We start from the raw sequence: 18,312 nt of genomic DNA on the forward strand, positions 1-18,312 counted from the left end.
ATGCCTTTGTTTCCTCAAGACTTGACCATTCAAACATACTCCTGGCTGGCCTCCACATTTTCTGTAAACTAGTCATCCAAGACGCTGCTGCCCACGCTCTAACATGTACCAAATGCCATTCACCCATCAGCCAGTGTACTCGTTGACTTACACCGGTTCCCAGTTAAGAACACCTCTATTTTAAAATTCTCAAACTTGTTTACAAATCCCTTCATGGCCTTGCCTCTTCCTATCTGTTATTTCCTTCAACTCCACAACCTTCTGAGATATCGGAGTTCCTCTAATTCTGGCCTTGAGCATCCCTGATTTTAATTGCTCCGCCACTGGTGCTCATGCCGTCAGCTGCCTGGGCCCTGAAATTCCCTCCTTAAACCTCTCCACCTCACTTTCCTCCCTGAAGACACTCCTTAATATCTACCTCTGACTAAGCTTTCAGTCACCTGTCCCAATATCTCCTTATGAGGTTCAGTGTCATTTTGCCCGTGAAGCACCCTGGACATTTTATTACATTAAAGGCACTAAATAAAAATAAGTTGTTGTTGAATTGTACATTCTGGTGTATTCTATTATTTCTCATTCCTCCCATTACCCATTTTACAAAAGTGAAAATGGAGAACTTGGTTTAAAAGCATTGGCAAGAATTGTAATTAGTTTAAAATGAGGTGAGAGTGACTGCCCTTGGCATCAAGGCAGTATTTGACCGAGTATGGCATCCAGGAACCCTAGCAAAACTGATGTCAATAGGAATCAGGGGGAAAACTCTCCACTGGCTGGAGTCATACCTAGCGCAAAGGAAGATGGTTGTGGTTGTTGGAGGACAATCATCTGAGCTCCAGGACATCACTGCAGGAGTTCCTCAGGGTTGTGTTCTAGGCCCAACCATCTTCAGCTGCTTCATCAATGACCTTCCTTCAATCATAAGGTCAGAAGTGGGAACATTCGCTGATGATTGCAAAATGTTCAGCACCATTCGTGACTCCTCAGATGCTGAAGTAGTCCGTGTAGAAATGCAGCAAGACTTGGACAATATCCAGGCTTGGGCTGATAAGTGGCAAGTAACATTCGCGCCACACAAGTGCCAGGCAATGACCATCTCCGACAAGAGAGAATTTAACCATCTCCCCTTGACATTCAATGGCATTACCATCGCTGAATCCCCCACTAACAACATCCTAGGGACGACCATTGACCAGAAACTGAACTGGATAAGCTATATAAATACCGTGGCTGCAAGAGCAGGTCAGAGGCTAGGAATCCTGCGGCGAGTAACTCACCTCCTGACTCCCCAAAGCCTGTCCACCACTTACAAGGCACAAATCAGGAGTGTGATGGAATACTCTACACTTGCCTGGAGGTCCAGCAACACTCAAGAAGCTCAACACCATCCAGGACAAAGCAGCCCACTTGATTGGCATCCCATCTACAAACATTCACTCCCTCCACCACCGACGCACAGTGGCAGCAGTATGTACCAACTACAAGATGCACTGCAGCAACGCACCAAGGCTCCTTAGACAACACCTTCCAAACCCACGACCTTTGCCAACTAGAAGGACAAGGACAGAAAATGCATGGGAACACCACCACCTGCAAGTTCCCCTCCAAGTCACACACCATCCTGACTTGGAACTATATCGCTGTTCCTTCACTGTCGCTGGGTCAAAATCCTGGAACTCCCTTCCTAATAGCACTGTAGGTGTACCTACCCCACATGGACTGCAGCAGTTCAAGAAGGCAGCTCACCACCACCTTCTCGAGGGCAATTAGGGATGGGCAATAAATGCTAGCCAGGCCAGCGACGCCCACATTCCATGAATGAATAAAAAAAAAAATGCTTGCTAATACCCCAATATCAACATAACCTTCCAACAAGTGAATCTATATTTACAATCAGCAAACTTATAATTTATTCTGTTATACTCCCTGTACCCTTTTTATGGTTAAAGCCAATATTACGGTATTGATAAAGTACAACCATGCCAAAACAGGGCCTACGACATGAAGCACTCTGATCCTTTCAGGCACCAAGTTCATCCTTTCCAATCAGATGGACAAGATCAAGTTTTGAACAGGTGAGGACAAAGATCTGTCACAACCTGTCACCCTTGCACAAAAACAATCAATCTCCTACGCACTATTCATGTCTGAAGTCTAGATGGTCTCTACTTGCAGGACAATGGAGATGGAATGTGGGAATTGGACTGACTGCATAGCTCCATCGAGAGCTGGCATTGTCTTGATGGGCTGAATGGCCTCCTTCTGTGGATAAATGACTATAACTCTACTTTACTCCATGGAGAAAGGGAACAGTTAAAATGAGCATTTCCCCTCGATTAACTTCTAAAAAGCTTCCAATGAACATTCTCCAGATTACTATCAGAAAACTTAACTTACATATACAGTGTTGTCACTGGGCTTGTTTCATGTATTGGTACCAGGAGGCAAATGAAGAGAGAAAAAAGATGTCTTCTAAAAGTTTGACAGGTGTGTTGGAACGCCATGATAAAGGAAAACCCATCTCGATTTAAATTACTCTCCACTTTGCCTAGGTTGCAACACAGCTCCTGTCTTTGAACATCCCATTCAAACTAACTTAAAATTCAATACTGAATAGCCAGTCCAACTTGACGTACCATTTAACCTAGATCACTTTTGCTTTTCGCAGTGGATGAATGCTTTCCAATATTAATTCTCATCTTTTACAAGAATCATGAATTTTTTTTGAAGATGGAGTGGAACTTTGGGAAGTCACCTTGTCCACAAATATGTCTATGTCCACTTCTTATGAACAGATTTTTCAAACTGCTAGCTCAACATAATACTTTGCAATATTGCTCAATAGGCATCAAAAGGCAAAATCAGCTCTGTAGTTTGTCATCAGGATCCATCTTATTTCCCAAATAGCCAGTTTTGTATACAGAGGTTAAAAAGTGATAGCCCACAACAGTGAAGCCTTGAGGCTTTCAAATGTATTGGTAGTAGACGTTGAGACATACCCTTGTAAGATGGAAAGAAACATGACCCTGCTTTGAAGCTAAAATCTTGGGTCATCCTTTGCACAGATTATATCTTCCCTCAGGATTTCCTTCCAGAAAAGCAATTTCATTAAGGACGGTGGAACCTGCAACACCATCACACCACTCATTCTTATCCCAACTGGTTTGCTCTGTTTTTCCAGTACTGCAATGTTTAAATGGCAGCTCTCTCTCATGATTCAGTCTTGTTGCCACTGCCAATTTAAAATCAGAGACAAATTCCTAATTATGAATATCAGTAAGAGCTAGGACTGAAGTCAGAAGGGAGCTTTGCCATTTAAAATCATGGTGCTGATGGAGCAGGGCAAGCGCACGCTAGTTGCAATTAAGAAAAACAGATAAAGTATATCTACTGGAACCAGCTGATACAAAGGATAAGTATTTTGGTGAATGAATGCTATCCAATATTAATCCTCAGCTATAAGAACCATTAATTTTTTTTGAAGATGGAATGGAACTTTGGGAAGTCATCTCATATGGGCAGCACAGCGGTTAGCACCGCAGCCTCACAGCTCCAGCGACCCGGGTTCAATTCTGGGTACTGCCTGTGCGGAGTTTGCAAGTTCTCCCTGTGACTGCGTGGGTTTTCGTCGGGTGCTCCGGTTTCCTCCCACAGCCAAAGACTTGCAGGTTGATAGGTAAATTGGCCATCATAAAATTGCCCCTAGTATAGGTAGGTGGTAAGGGAATTGAGGGAAGGTGGGGATGTGGTAGGAATATGGGATTAATGTAGGATTAGTATAAATGGGTGGTTGATGGTAGGCACAGGCTTGGTAGGCCGAAGGGCCTGTTTCAGTGCTGTATCTCCAAATAAATAAAAAAATATGCAAAAACGTCTATGTTCACTTCTTATGAATAGATTTTTCAAACTGCTAGCTCAACAGAATTCTTTGCAATATAGTTCAATAGGCATCTGAAGGTAAAATCAGCTTCGTAGTTTTTTCAGATCCATTTCATCTTGCAGGTTTAAAGAGACAGGCCAAAATAATGTCCCAAGATTAATAAACCCAATAAAATTAAATATTTTTACAATCAAGTTCAGGTGTCCTGAGGACCTCTGCCAAGTCTAAACAGGCAAGCAAAGCAACTGTTCCTTATAAATATGCAAAACTCAAAATAGCTCAAGTCTGAAGATCAGATCCAATTTTACATACTACCTCTCATCACAAAAAAAACTAAAGGGGTACTTTCAATGTAAAATACCTCCTCTGACTCAGCTGGATGTTAAGGACTGCTAAACAGGCCTATGTAACTTGAGTTTTCCTGTGTCCATTCGCATATGCATTTTTCCTGCTGCTTCAGACCCAAGCTCATCACTTCTATTTCCACTTCATTTTTCTCTTTCTTTTACTTCTTTCTGCTTTCATCATGTCTCCTTTCATTTCACCCCTTTCAGGTACTCTGCCCTCCCAAATCTCTACCCCAGTACTCGTGGAACTGGCTACTCTCTATTCCCGGTTTGATTCTTTCTTGGATAAACCTACAGCGCCTCTCTGTGTCTCTCTTGGCATCCTAAGCAGGGCACAATGAAGCACTCGACACAGCCTTATCAAGAGAACAAACCCCAACTACTCCATTCTACTCTATTGCCGAACTGCCTGTCCAGCACACCCAGTGGGGGCTTATGTTGCCAATCACTTTCTGATCCGACTCACCCCTCACATTTCTGACCTTCTGGATCAACTATCACTGTCCTACTCCACATCTTCTTCTAGAAACTCCACTCACTTGTGAGAAACATCCTTGGCATCAATGAACTTTTTGTTGATAATTGAATCCATGTCGTGACCTTGATGGAGATCTGGCTGAGAGGTGATGACAGCTTCCCCCTAAATAATGCCTCTCTGCCTGGCTATACCTTCCACCGCTTGCCCCAAGACAATTGTGATGGCTCTCACCAAATCACATCTTGCCCTGTCCCCTTACTCACTGGCACTTCCTCCTTCTTTGAGCATCTCACTTTGTTCCACCCCCTCACCTCTCGTTTAAAATCTTTGTTCTCTACCACCCAGCCAACTACCATAAAAATTCTCTCACCAAGATATCCCCACTGCTTTCCTCCCTTAGCCTCTGCATTAAGAGATTCTCATGCTCACTGATTTCAACCTCCATCTCAACTCAACATTGTGCTCTGATTTAACTGCCTTCTCATCGTCCCTTAATTCGCCCCGTCCTCGTAAAATTCCCAGCATATTCTGGGCCACCCCTTGATCTAGTCATCTTATGTGGCCTCTCTACTCCATTATTTCAATCACAGTTAAGGCCATCTCTGATTGCTTCCTTGTATCACTCTCCACCCAGATTCCCCCTTCCCCATCCCAACCCTACTTCCTTCTGTGTCTGCCCCTAGAAAAAAAATCTTTCCCCAATCCACTTACAACTGCACTTTCAAAATCCTAACTGCTAGTCTTTGGCCCTCAACATTTCCATAGCTCCCAATCTGCCCAACCACACCCTCACCTCCACCTTCAATGCCATAGCCCCCACTCAAACCATTGCTCTCTCATCCTGGCTGCTGCCCCTGTATGGCCCCCATCTCCACTCCCTTAAGCCCAAAGGATGCCGACTTGAAAGGATATGGCGGACAACTGGTTTAACCATTGACAGCCAGACCTGGCTGGATCACATAAAGCGTATTGAGTGCTGCGCTGTCTGCTAAGTCTGCTCACCCTTTCAGGATTATCATGGAATGCAAAGGTAACCACCGGCTTCTTTTCTCTATGGCAAACAATCCCCTTAAACCCCTCTCCCTTGTCTCTTCCACCCTCACGTCCAAGAATTTTTTTTTTTAATCATTCGTGGGATGTGGGCGTCACCGGCTAGACCAGCATTTATTGCCCATCCCTAATTGCCCTTGAGAAAGTGGTGGTGAGCTGCCTTCTTGAACCACTGTAGTCCTCGGGCTGTAGGTATACCAACAGTGCAGTCAGGAAGGCAGTTCCAGGATTTTGACCCAGCGACAGTGAAGGAACGGTGATATAGTTCGAAGTCAGGACAGCGTGTGACTTGGAGGAGAACTTGCAGGTGGTGGTGTTCCCATGCATCTGCTGCCCTTGTCCTTCTAGGTGGTAGAGGTCACAGGTTTTGGAACGTGCTGTTGAAGGAGCCTTGTTGAGTTGCTGCTGTGCATCTTGTATATGGTATACACTGCTGCCACTGCATGTCGGTGGTGAAGGGAGTGAATGTTGAAGGTGGTGGATGGGGTGCCAATCAAGCAGGGAGCTCATGGACTTCTTTGTCACTAAGACTGAGACCACCTCTGCTACTTCCTTCCCTTCTCCTAGCCCACCAGGCCAAACTTCCTCTAACAGTTCTCCCCTGCCCTAGCCCTGAACTTGTACTCGTCTCTTTTTCTCTCCTACCTCCCTTCATGCCCCCTCTGAACTCATTTTGCCCATGAGACCCACCACCACCTGAACCCTCAATCCTATTCCCAGTCAACTGCTCACCATCCAACTTCACTTCTTAGTCCGCATTTTAGCTGATATTGTTAACAATTTTTTAAAAATTAGTTCTTGAGATGCGAGAGTCACTGGCAAAACCAGCATTTGTTGCCCATCCCTAACTGCCCTTGGCCCCCTCTTATTTCTGATCAACATGCTGCCCCTCGGTGACGTTATCCGAAAACACAGCAGAGGTTTTCACATGTACGTTGACAACACCTAGCTCTGCCTCACCACCACTTCTGTCACTAAATATCAGACTGTTTGTTCGAGATCCAGTACTGGATGACCAGAAATTTCCTTCAATTAAATATTGGGAAGATCAAAGCCATTGTGTTCAGTCCCCAACAAAAACTCTGCTTCCTAGCCACTGACACCATCTCTTTCCCTGGCAACTGTCAGAGGTTGAAACATACTGGTTACAACCTTAGTGACTTATCTTACCAAGATAAGCATCTGACCACATCACTACTTCCACCAACTTTACATCCTCCAACTCTGCCTGCCTAAGCCCATCTGCTGCTGAAACCCTCATCCAAGCCTTTGTTACCTTTAGATTTGACTATTCCAAAGCACTCCTGCCTTGCCTCCCACATTCTACCCTTCCTAAACTTGTGGTCATCCAAACCTCTGCTGCCCATGTCCTTACTCGCGCCAAGTCCTGTTCACCCATCACCTCCCTGTGCTCACTGACCTACGTTTCCTCCCAGTCACTCACTGACCTACGTTTGCTTCAAGTCAAGCAATGCCTCAATTTTTAAATTCTCATCCTTGTTTTCAAATCCCTCCATGGCCTCCCCCCTCCCTACTTCTCCTCCAGCTCCACAACATTCATTCAGATATCTGCACTCTTCTAATTCTGGCCCCTTGAGCAGCCCCGATTTTAATTGCTCCATTAGTCACTATGCCTTCAGCTGCTTAGGACCTAAGCTTTGGAATTCCTTCCCTAAACTTCTCTACCTCTCTTTGCTCCTTTAAGATGCTCCTTAAAACCTACATCTTTGACCAAGCTTTTGGGCCATCTGTCTTAATATCACTTTGTGTGTCTCTGTCAAATTTTGCTTTACGACACTCCTGTGAAGCATTGAGAAGTTTTATTATGTTAAAGGCACTATCTGTTGCTACTATTATATTTCCTGCTGTGATTAAAAAAATAATTTTGCCAAAAGCTTGCTAGAAATCCACCAAGGTAGCTCAGAAAGTTAGACAGATATTGAATGGCTGTTGCTATCAGGATTTCAATATATGCTCACAGCAGCTCACAACAAATCGATCATTTCACATCTTCAGCTGGCTACCAAAACAAGAAGATTGAGAAACGTAGTCTGAATTTTCAGGTGATCAACTTCAATGCTGGGAACAGAACACTTTTGCACTTTGGTATTAATGCGAGTAACGAGTAGTACAGTGCCAGGTGTAGTTCAGTGGGTTGCAGTCTCACCTATGAATAAGGTGGTCTGATTTCAAGTCCCGCTCCAAAACCTTCAGCAGTAAATCTAGATTGACACTCCAGTGCTGCACTGTTGGAGGCATCGTCTTTCGGACATGATATTAAACCAAAGCCTATCTGGCCCCTCAAGTGAACATGGCACTATTTCAAACAGCAGGGGCATTACCCAGTGTTCTGACTAATATCACTCAGGCAACACCACGAAGAGAGAGATTATCCCATTATGATTGCACTGCTCTTTGTCAGAGTTCAGTGACAACTCTTCAAAAAAGTATTGCATTGGCTGTAAAGGACTTTGGTACATCCCAATGGTTGGGGACCGAGGCTGGTTACAACACAACTCATTGGGACTAAAATTAACCTCACTTCCGTAACCAACATGCATTCTTCTAAATTCTACATTATTTCATCCAATTCAAATTTTAACTCTGTGCAGAACTGGGCTCCTGCTCCCTACCAATTCATCCCATCAACATGGACTGCATTTCAACCAAGGTTACTACTTCTCACCAGGAGAGACACTAAATAATAATCCCACCCCACACCTCACCAAACACACAAACTGCACTAGGGCAAGAGATGGGAGAACACAACTCTTCACTGTTGAAAGGAATGACGTGTCAAATTCCCCCTTAGATTTTACTAGATTCATCATTTTTCTTTATTCATTCGTGCGATATGAGCTTCGCTGGCAAAGCCAGCATTTGTTACCCATCATTAACTGTCCTCGAGAAGGTGGTAGTGAGCTACTGCCTTAAACCGCTACAGTCCATGTGGTGGTAGGTACATCCACAGTGCTGTTAGGGTGGGAATTCCAGGTTTTTGACCCAGCAACAGTGAAAGAATGGCAATATAGTTCCAAGCCAGGGTGGTAGGAGACTTGGAAGGGAACTTGCAAGTGGTGTTCCCATGTTGATGGTGGGGGATTTAACGATGGTAATGTCGTTGAACGTCATGGGAGATGTTTAGATTCTCTATTGTTGGAGATGGTCATTGCTTGTCACTTGTGTGGTACGAATGTTACTTGCCAATCTGCCCAAGCATGAACGTTGTCCAGGTCTTGCTACGTGCAGACTGTGACTGCTTCAGTAGCTGAGGAGTCACAAATGGTACTGAACACTGTGTAATAATCAGCAAATATCACACTAGTACGGTCAAGGCTGGAAACTCATCATATGGGAATCTTGGGAACTCACCATGTCTCCCAGAATTATTGGTACATACATGTAGCAATTATGATTCTAGACTACCATCCCAGAGGTCAAAAATGTTGATTCTATAGCAGAAGAACATTTTACTGCAAGGCACCAGCTCAATACAACTGTAATTCATTCACAGGAAAGGAATGTTCATTGGCATCTCTTTAAACACATTAAATTAACAAAATAGATTTTGGTGCTATGTTAAATATAACTATGCATCATGAAACATCAGAACAATCCACTGAATTATTATTTAACCAAAAAAATTTTATTGCATGTACTAAATGGCAGGTACAAGTTTAAACATCCACATAGCCTTCCACACTATTCCAAGCCTGCCTCCAGCTAAGGACTACAAACTTAACTGCAGGCAAATTTACAAATGAAAATAGTGTTTTTTTCATTAATTCTCAGGATGTGGCTGTTCCTGGCAAGGCCAATATTTGTCAATCTCAAAAGGGAAATAGGGAAGATGGTAATGGGCCGCCGCCTTGAACTGTTGAAGTCCATGTCGTGAAGTTGCTCCCGCAGTGCTGTTAGGTAGGGAGTTCCAAGATTTTGACCCAGTTGGAATGAAGAAACAGGAATATATAAGTTTAAGGTCAGGATGGTGAGACTTGGAGACAATGATGTTTCTGCTGCCCTGGTCCTAAGTAGGTTGTGGCCATGGGTTTAGGAGTTGCTGCAGTGCATCCTGTAGATACAGCAAAGTGCAGCCTCTGTATGTCAGTGGCAGATGTTTATACTAGTGGATGAAGTGCCGACCAAGCAAATTGCTTTGACCTAGATGGTTTTAAGAGTCGAGTATTGTTGTAGCTGCACCCATTCAGACAAGTGGAGAGTATTCCATCACACTCCTAACTTGTGTTTTATAGGTGGTGAAGAGGCTTTGGGGAGGCATGTGAACCGTTCAACGCAGTACACACTCTGACCTGCTTCTTGAGCCATAGCACTTATGTGGCTGGCCGATCCAGCTGAGATTCCTGTCAATGGGGACTCTCGAGGATATTAATGCTGGGAAAGTTAGTGATAGTAACACCACAGAAAGTAAAGATGAGGTGGTTAGGTTCATTCCTGTGGAGTTGGTAATTGCCTCAAACGTCTGTAGCACGAGCATTACTTGCCATAGCCCAAGCCAAGATGCTGTCCAGTTACTGCTGCATGCAGACATGGACTGCTTTTAAAAAAAAAATTGTTGATGGGATTTGGCATCGTTGACAAGGCCAGCATTTATTGCCCATCCCTAATTGCCTTTGAAAAAGTGGTGGGGAGTCACCTCCTTGAACCTCTGCAGTCCGTGTGGTGTAGGTACACCCAAAGTACCCTTAAGTACGAAGTTCCAGGATTTGACCCAGTGGTAGTGAAGGAATGGCAATATATTGGTGGTGGAGGAGTGAATGTTTAAGATGGTGGATTGGTGTTGATCAAGCGGGCTGGCTTGTCTTGGATAATGTTGAGCCTCTCGAGTGTTGTTGGATCTGCACTCTTCCAGACAAGTGGAGAGAAACCAGCACTCCTGACTTGTACCTTGTTGATGGCGGACAGATATTGAGGAGTCAGGAAGTGAGTTACTCACTGAAGAATTCCTAGCCTCTGACCTGCTCTCGTAGCCTCAGTTAAGTTTCTGGTCAATAGTAATGAGTTAGAGAGGCTGAGGGGTGCAAGGAGGGGATTCCAGAGCTTAGGGCCTAGGCAACTGAAGGCACAGCCACCAATGATGGAGCAATTAAAATAAGGGTTGCTCAAGAGGCCAGAATTAGAGGAGTGCAGATATCTCGGATGGTTGTCGGGCTGGAGGAAATTACAGAGATTGGGAGCGGCGAGGCCATGGAGGGATTTGATAACATGAAAGAGGTTTTGAAAATTAAGACTGGAAGCCAATGTAGGTCAGCAAGCACAGAAGTGATAGGTGAACGCGATTTGGTGTGAGTTAAGACACGGGCAGAGTTGTGGATGACCTCAAGTTTACAGGGGGTAGAATGTAGCAGATCAGCCAAGAGTGCGTTGGAACAGTCAAGTCTAGAGGTTAACAAAGGCATGAATGAAGGTTTCAACAGCAGATGAGCTGAGACAGGGGCGAAGTTACAGAGATGGAAATAGGTGGTCTTAGTGACAGCACAAATATGAGGTCAGTAGCTCATCTCATGGTCAAATGTGACACAAGGGTTGTGAACAGACTGGCTTAATCTCAGACTGCTGCCAGGGAGAGGGATGGAGTTTGTGGCTAGGCCATTATGCCGTACCACCTGTCCCTTATGGAAATGTTTGTACAGAAAAACATCTTTGATCACAAGTCCATCAGGCAATGGTCTGCACATAACGTCCTCAATGTCCTGCGGGAAAATTGAGATGATGGATCCTGTTGGATGGTTCCCTGAGCAGACCGTCAAACTCATTTGGCAGAATGCCTCAAACAAGCACCAAGACACAGCTTGGCTGGTAGTGAGAAGGGTCCTCCCTGTCAGATCCTTCCTGCACACCCGGAGTCTCATCACCTCTGCACGCTACCCTCGAGGCAGCTGCAGTGGAGAACAGACAGTCGCCCACCTCCGTCTGGAATGTGCCTTTGCAAAGCAGGTCTGGAAAGAGATGGTGATTTTTGTCCAGGTTCATTCTGAACAGCTCCGTATCACAGGACTCGGTGCTCTACAGACTGTTCCCAGGGACGCATACCAAGATAAACATCAACTGCTGCTGGAGGACCATCAACACAGTGAAAGACGTACTTTAATCTGCCCAAAACTTCCAGTGCAAAGATCTGTCCACGACAGAGTGTTGCAAAGTGGCACATTCCAAGGTCCAGGACTACGTGCTGAGGGATGCACTAAAGCTTGGGGCAGCTGTCGCCAAGGCTCAATGGGGAAAGGCCACTGTGCAAGCTGTCCCGCCATAGTATATCAAGGGGCTGGAAAGCTGTATGCACCAGAGAATATTTGGTATGCAATGTAAATGTACTTTGTAAATATAACCTGTAAAGGCAAGTGCAATGAGGCACTTATGTACTGTACTTTATGTAATGTCAAACTTGAACTGTAATGTACTTTTACAAATTTTATGAAAATATATTTTGGGGGAAAAAAATGGAGTCAGTGGCTAAGGAACAAGTGTCACGCTCTTTTCAAATGTTGTCTTTATGTCAAGAGCTGTCATTCTCACCTCACCAATTCGACTCATGTCCATGTTGGACCAAGGCTGTAATAAGGTCTAGAGCTTAGTGGTCCTGGTAAAACCTAAACTGAGCACCAATGAGCAGGTAGGTGATTGGAGTATAGGTCACTTGACAGAACTGTTGATGAAATCTTCTATCACTGAGCTGATGATTGGGCACAGGTTGATATGGTAGTAATTGTCCAGATCAGATCTGTCCTGTTTCTGCAGACAGGATATACCTGGGCAATTTCCTGTATTGTGTTATATTGTGGCTATACTCAAACAGTTTGGCTTGAGGCATGGCTACTTCTGCAGCACAGGTCTTCAGCGCTACAACCAAGGTCCATCGCCTTCGCTGTTTCCAGCGCACTCAACAATTTTTTGATGTCATGTCGGTGAATCAAAATGGCTGAAGGCTGGCATCTGTGATGGTGGCAACCCCAAAAGGAGAAAGAGAAGGTTCATCTGCTCTTTATTTCTGGCTGAAGACATCTATAAATACTTCAGACAAGTTTCTTTGCACACACATGCTCGTCTCCATCATTGTTACAAATGGAAAGTTCATGGAGTCACCTCCTCCTCCTGTCTATTAATTGTCAACCACCACTCACAACTAGGTGTGACAGGGCTTTGGCCTGATCCATTGGTTGTGCAATCACTTAGTTCTGTCTGTAGCACACCACTTTCACTATTTAGTCTGTATGTAGTCTGGTGTTGTTGCTTTTCCAGGTTAGCAGCTCATTTTCAGGTATATCTGGCACTGCTCCGGCATGTAGATAAAAGCGAACCAGTAGATGTAGTATACCTGGATTTCCAAAAGGCATTCAATAAGATACCACACAAAAGATTATAGGCAAGCTAAGGACTTATGGAGTTGGGGTAATATATTAGCATGGATAGAGGATTGGTTAACGGACAGGAAGCAAAGAGTGGGCATAAACGAGGCATTTTCAAGTTGGCAGGCAGTGAATAGTGGAGTGGCGGAAGGATCAGTGCTGCAGCCTCAACTATTTGCAACCTATATTATTACTGACTTAGATGAAGAGACAGACATCAACATATCTACATTTGCTTAGGATACAAAGTCATACAGAGTCATCGAAAGTTGTGGGGAGGACACAGAGAAGGTACAAAGAGATATAGTGCGTGGGCAAAAAGATAGCAGATGGAGTATAATGCAGGGAACTGTAAAGTTATTCACTTTGGTCGTAAGAATAGAAAAGCAGAATATTTTTGAAAGGTGTGAAACTTTTAAGTGTTGAGGTTGAGAGAGACTTGGGTGTGCTTGTATAAGGAATGCAGAAAAGTCAGCATGCAGGTACAGCAAGCAATTAGGAAGGCAAATGGCATGTGGGCCTTTATTGCAAGGGGATTGGAGTACAGGAATAAAGGGGTTTTGATGAAACCAGATCTGGAGTACTGTGTGCAGTCTCGGTCTCCACATTTAAGAAAGAATATACTTGCATTTGAGGCGGTACGGCAAAGGTTCACTAAATTGTGAGGGGGGTGTCCTATGATGAGAGGCGTCCTATGATGAGAGGCTGAGTAAATTGGGCCTATATTCTCTGGAGTTTAGGAGAATGAGAGGCGATCTCATTGAAACATACAAGATTCTGAAGGGGCTGGATAGGATAGACAGAGATTATTTCTGCTGGTCAAGGAATCTAAAAAACAGGGGCACAGTCTCCGGATAAGGACTGAGATGAGGAGAAATTACTTTACTCAAAGGATTGTGAATATTTGCAATTCTTTAGCTAAGAGGGTTGCGGATAGTCCATCATTGAATACATTTAAGGCTGGGATAAAGAGATTTTTGGTCTCTCAGGGAATCAGGGGATATGGCGATCGGGCAGAAAAGTGGAGTTGAAGCCGAAGATCAGCCATGATCGTACTGAATGGCGGAAGAGACCCCTTGGGCCATATGGTCTACTCCTGCTCCTATTTCTTGTGTTCTTGCATGCTCTTCTGAACCTCTCATTGAGCCAGGATTGGTCAATTAGCTTGATGGTGGAAGTACATGCCGTGCCATGAGACAGAAGATCATAGTGATAAACAACTCCATGCTGCTGATGGCCCTCAGTCTTATGCATTCTCAGTTTTGAACAGCTGCATCTGGTCTTAAACTATTCCAGTTAATACAGTGGTAGTGCCACACAATACAATGGAGGGTGCCCTCAGTGTGAAGATGGAACTTAGTCTCCACAAGAACTGTGCATTGATCACTCTTACCACAACGCTGTTGTGAACAAACAAGGGATAAATATTGGTCAGGACAGCAGGGAGAATTCTCCTGCTCTTCTTCGAAATACTGCCATGAGATCTTTAACGTTCACCTGAGAGGACAGATGAGACCTCAGTTTAACAACAGATACTAGTCCAGTAGCATAACCACCACTCCACTATATCCCCACTTAATAGGATGGTCCTACATTAGAAACTTGTCACTGGATAGATGAACAATTATTTCTAATAAATTAATATTTCAAAGTCATTGAGGGTCAGCCAATAATTTAAAAGCTACATTTCTCAAATTAAACTGCTTACTGTAATCAGAAACCAAGGTTGCTGATACTGTTTAATATTTTCAAAATCCATACAAGATTTGGTTACTTAAAATAAAAGTTAGATTTCAGTGCATTAGTGTACATCAATCAAAACTGACACCAGTTCATTAAAAACAAATTATTTGTGTGGCACATTTTATAGCAAAGCAAACATTTAAGTTATAATCTGGGAATTTCTTTGCCACAAAAAAAAAGAGAAAATAAAACCCTGCTGTAATTTGAAAATGACGGTCAACACAGATCAAGTTTGAAACAGCTTTTTACCTCTAATAAAGACAATGAAAAATCAACAAGCTCAAGACATACTGAAACTACAATCTACAAAATCAATTTTGATGCCTTATTGCACGAGAAAAACTAAATGAACCTCTAGCCTGACAGTCCAGAATATTGAAAGATTGCCAATTGCTGGAGATACCATTTTTGGAAGAGACATAAGCTGAGGCCTCAGCTGCCTGTCCCAGGGGATGCTAGGCCACCCACAGCACTATTCAAGAAAGAATTGGAAACTTTCCTGATGTCCTAGTCAATATTCCTCACAACCAACATCACCACAAACAAATTAACTGGTCATTCATCAGATTACTGCTTGTGAACCACTCTTATGCACAGTGATCTCCACATTTACTGACATAACATTCGGCATTTCAAAGCAAAAAAAAATGTGATGGGACTTTGAGGGAGGCAAGAAGCTGAAGAACTCCAAGACTTTTTTCTAAAGCAGTGGCGATCTTAGTGTTTCTGGTCTTCATAAATCATAACAGAAAGGGACTGGGATTGGAGACTCCAATTTAACAGCAGATGATCAGAGCAGAAATTCTAGTTATAGGGAGGCACAGTCATAAACCAATACTGTAATGGTTACACAATACTTTTAAAAAAAATTGTGATGCAAACTGACTAACTGCTACCAGAGCTAGTGAAAACATCCAAAATCTGAAGTTTAGATATAAGCCAGAATATGCAGCAAAAAGTCAACGAAAAGGGACAAGTATACTGCATGGACAAACTGAAAACTCTATCCAATCCTTTTCATTCTGAGTATACGATCATGAGATCGTCATCTATGCCATCGCTATCTTCAGACGTTTAAAATCTTACGAACGTTTTTATTCAAAGCAACTTTCAAAAACAAACATTATTCCACCCGTGGAGATTATCCACAATACCATAATTTTACTTTATTTCAAACAGCATAATTTTACGTCGTTTAGTTCCATCCCTTCCCCAGTTTCATACTGTTGTTTCCACTGCGTTCAAATTGAACAGATCTGAAGGTTCATTGTGTTAGGACAGTTGACGTTTGAAACACGTCAACATAATTCGAAATCTAATAAGCTTGAAGGAAAGAAAAAGAACCCTTTTTTACGCATTTTCGCCACTAAGAAAAGAAACTTGTTTACTTTTTCTTTCTGTAACTCTGATCTGATCATTTACACATCAGGCAACCCCTTTTCAGAGTACCACCACGCCTCGGGCTCCCGTTATTTTAACTTTCCGATGCACTTTTATGGCAAGAACACCATGCCTCACTCAAGCTTCAACATACGTCCTCGTGTTAAAAATAACCTGTAACTAGACTCCAAGAGCTTTTCTAAACTTGATAAAACATGACTGACAAGTAACAGCCGGCGAGGTATGTATTCGAATGACGTACTCGAAATAGTTGCTAGATGAGGTTTTCTTTTGAAGAAAAATCATCTTTTTATACACAAAGGGTGAGAGGAAACAACATGCACGAAACAGGCTGAGATACATAAAAAGTAGTTTTTATTTTTTGAAACATCCATTAAACGATTTTATTAAAACAAAATCAGTCCGTACGTATTCTTCACTGATTACTTATCATAAAACTATTTCAAAACTAGAAGAAAACTTCACGAAATATATTAAGTTAGCAATAAAATGTGAGAGCAAGGCCTAGTAACTCTCTAGCCAGCCAGGCCTGCAGCTTCGACAGCGGATTACAGCAGTTACTCGGGAGGTTAGCACCCACAAACCCGCGCCGCTCCCTATCACATACTCGAGATGTCATGCATGTCCCTTCTGCCCGATTTTCACGCGGTCATAGCGCCCCTTTTTTCACCAAAGCAAGAAAGCGCGGTTCCCGGGGTGAGACGTTTACCTTGTAAAATGCTCCGTTGGAGCCGCGCACTTCTACCGTCAGCTCCTCCATATTGGAAGCGCAGGGGAGGCTGGGATGTGTTTCTAGAATTTGTACAGAGCTGGGACTGAGAGAGTTTGGAGTCAGACACCAAAGCAAGGGGGTGTCAACATACTCTCTCCTCCTCTATTAACCGACTCACTCTCAAGTTAGATACTCCGTCTCCTCCTGGCAGGCCGGTAGGACTGTCCCACAGGCAAGGCTCTCGTCATCCAAAGGGAGGTTAGGAGTATTAGTTAACAACTGCTAAGTGTAAAACAGACTGCAAAACTATTCAAGCACCAGCTACTGTGTTCTTTCAGTCAGGTGCATCAAAATTGGTTACATTTTTAAACAAAAATGAATTAATCTTACCCCAAAAAGGGAAAGTTAGGGATCTATAGAACTACAAACATCAAAGGAAAAAGAAGCAAAAACAAGAAATGCTGGATTCACTCAGCAGGTCTGGCAGCATCTGTGGAAAGAGAAGCAGAGTTAACGTTTCGGGTCAGTGACCCTTCTTCGGAACTCCTGTCTCCTCCAAAAGAAGTACCTTTTTAAAAAGTTGCAATGATTTTGTATACTCAAGATGCCAAGTCGGGGAGTGGAGCAGTTGCCAGTTTTGACATCAGTTTCAGCATCAAAAACCCCTAACTAAGATACAGCATAGCCTGCCTTCACTCTGCCTCAACTTGGGAGGATCGCCATCCAATACTAAACTTCCCTGCTTCCCACAGCTCTCATCCCAATGCATGCAAGGCAACTGTCTACATTTGATATGTCCAGTTAGTGGTTTTTCACCCCATATCCAGGTTTGCAAGTGACTGAACTTCCCCAGATCCTCAATGTCAACGAGCCACTGCAGTTCACTAATTAACATGCACAGCATATTCGTGTTCTTTGAATTTGGCCAGACAATTCGGAGTTGTCAGTAGATAGCGGGAGAGTGAGATGATATTCTACAGTGCCAGGCTTTTGCGAACCTGGAGCTCCCCTAGGATTTTGCTTTCTTGAGGAGTAGCAGTTAGCTCAGTTATTTGTTACTCCTAAAGGAAGCAAATCAATCACTATTTAGTGATCTCTGTTTTGTAAAGCAGAATTGATTTTTTAAAAATGTATAGATGGGACTTCTGTATCTGCTGACACAAACAGCTCCAGGAACCCGGGTTCGATTCCGGGTACTGCCTGTGTGGAGTTTGCAAGTTCTCCCTGTGTCTGCGTGGGTTTCCTCCGGGTGCTCCGGTTTCCTCCCACAAGCCAAAAGACTTGCAGGTTGATAGGTAAATTGGCCATTATAAATTGTCACTAGTATAGGTAGGTGGTAG

The 18,312-nt window shown here is 43.5% G+C and overlaps 1 protein-coding gene across 3 annotated transcripts in view; it reads right to left on the bottom strand.

Annotated features, from left to right (window-relative positions):
* The window catches only part of fxr1 (FMR1 autosomal homolog 1), a 134,486-nt gene extending 117,410 nt beyond the window's left edge, over positions 1 to 17,076 (bottom strand). For all 3 annotated transcript variants that reach the window (XM_068042352.1, XM_068042351.1, XM_068042350.1), the window contains exon 1: positions 16,970 to 17,076. In XM_068042352.1, coding sequence (XP_067898453.1) covers positions 16,970 to 17,020 — 51 coding nt within the window. In that variant the 5' untranslated portion in view covers positions 17,021 to 17,076. The remainder of the gene's footprint in view (positions 1 to 16,969) is intronic.
* Positions 17,077 to 18,312: the final 1,236 nt, after the last annotated feature.

This window comes from Heterodontus francisci, chromosome 11, assembly GCF_036365525.1.
Source record: "Heterodontus francisci isolate sHetFra1 chromosome 11, sHetFra1.hap1, whole genome shotgun sequence".
Lineage (NCBI taxonomy): Eukaryota > Metazoa > Chordata > Chondrichthyes > Heterodontiformes > Heterodontidae > Heterodontus > Heterodontus francisci.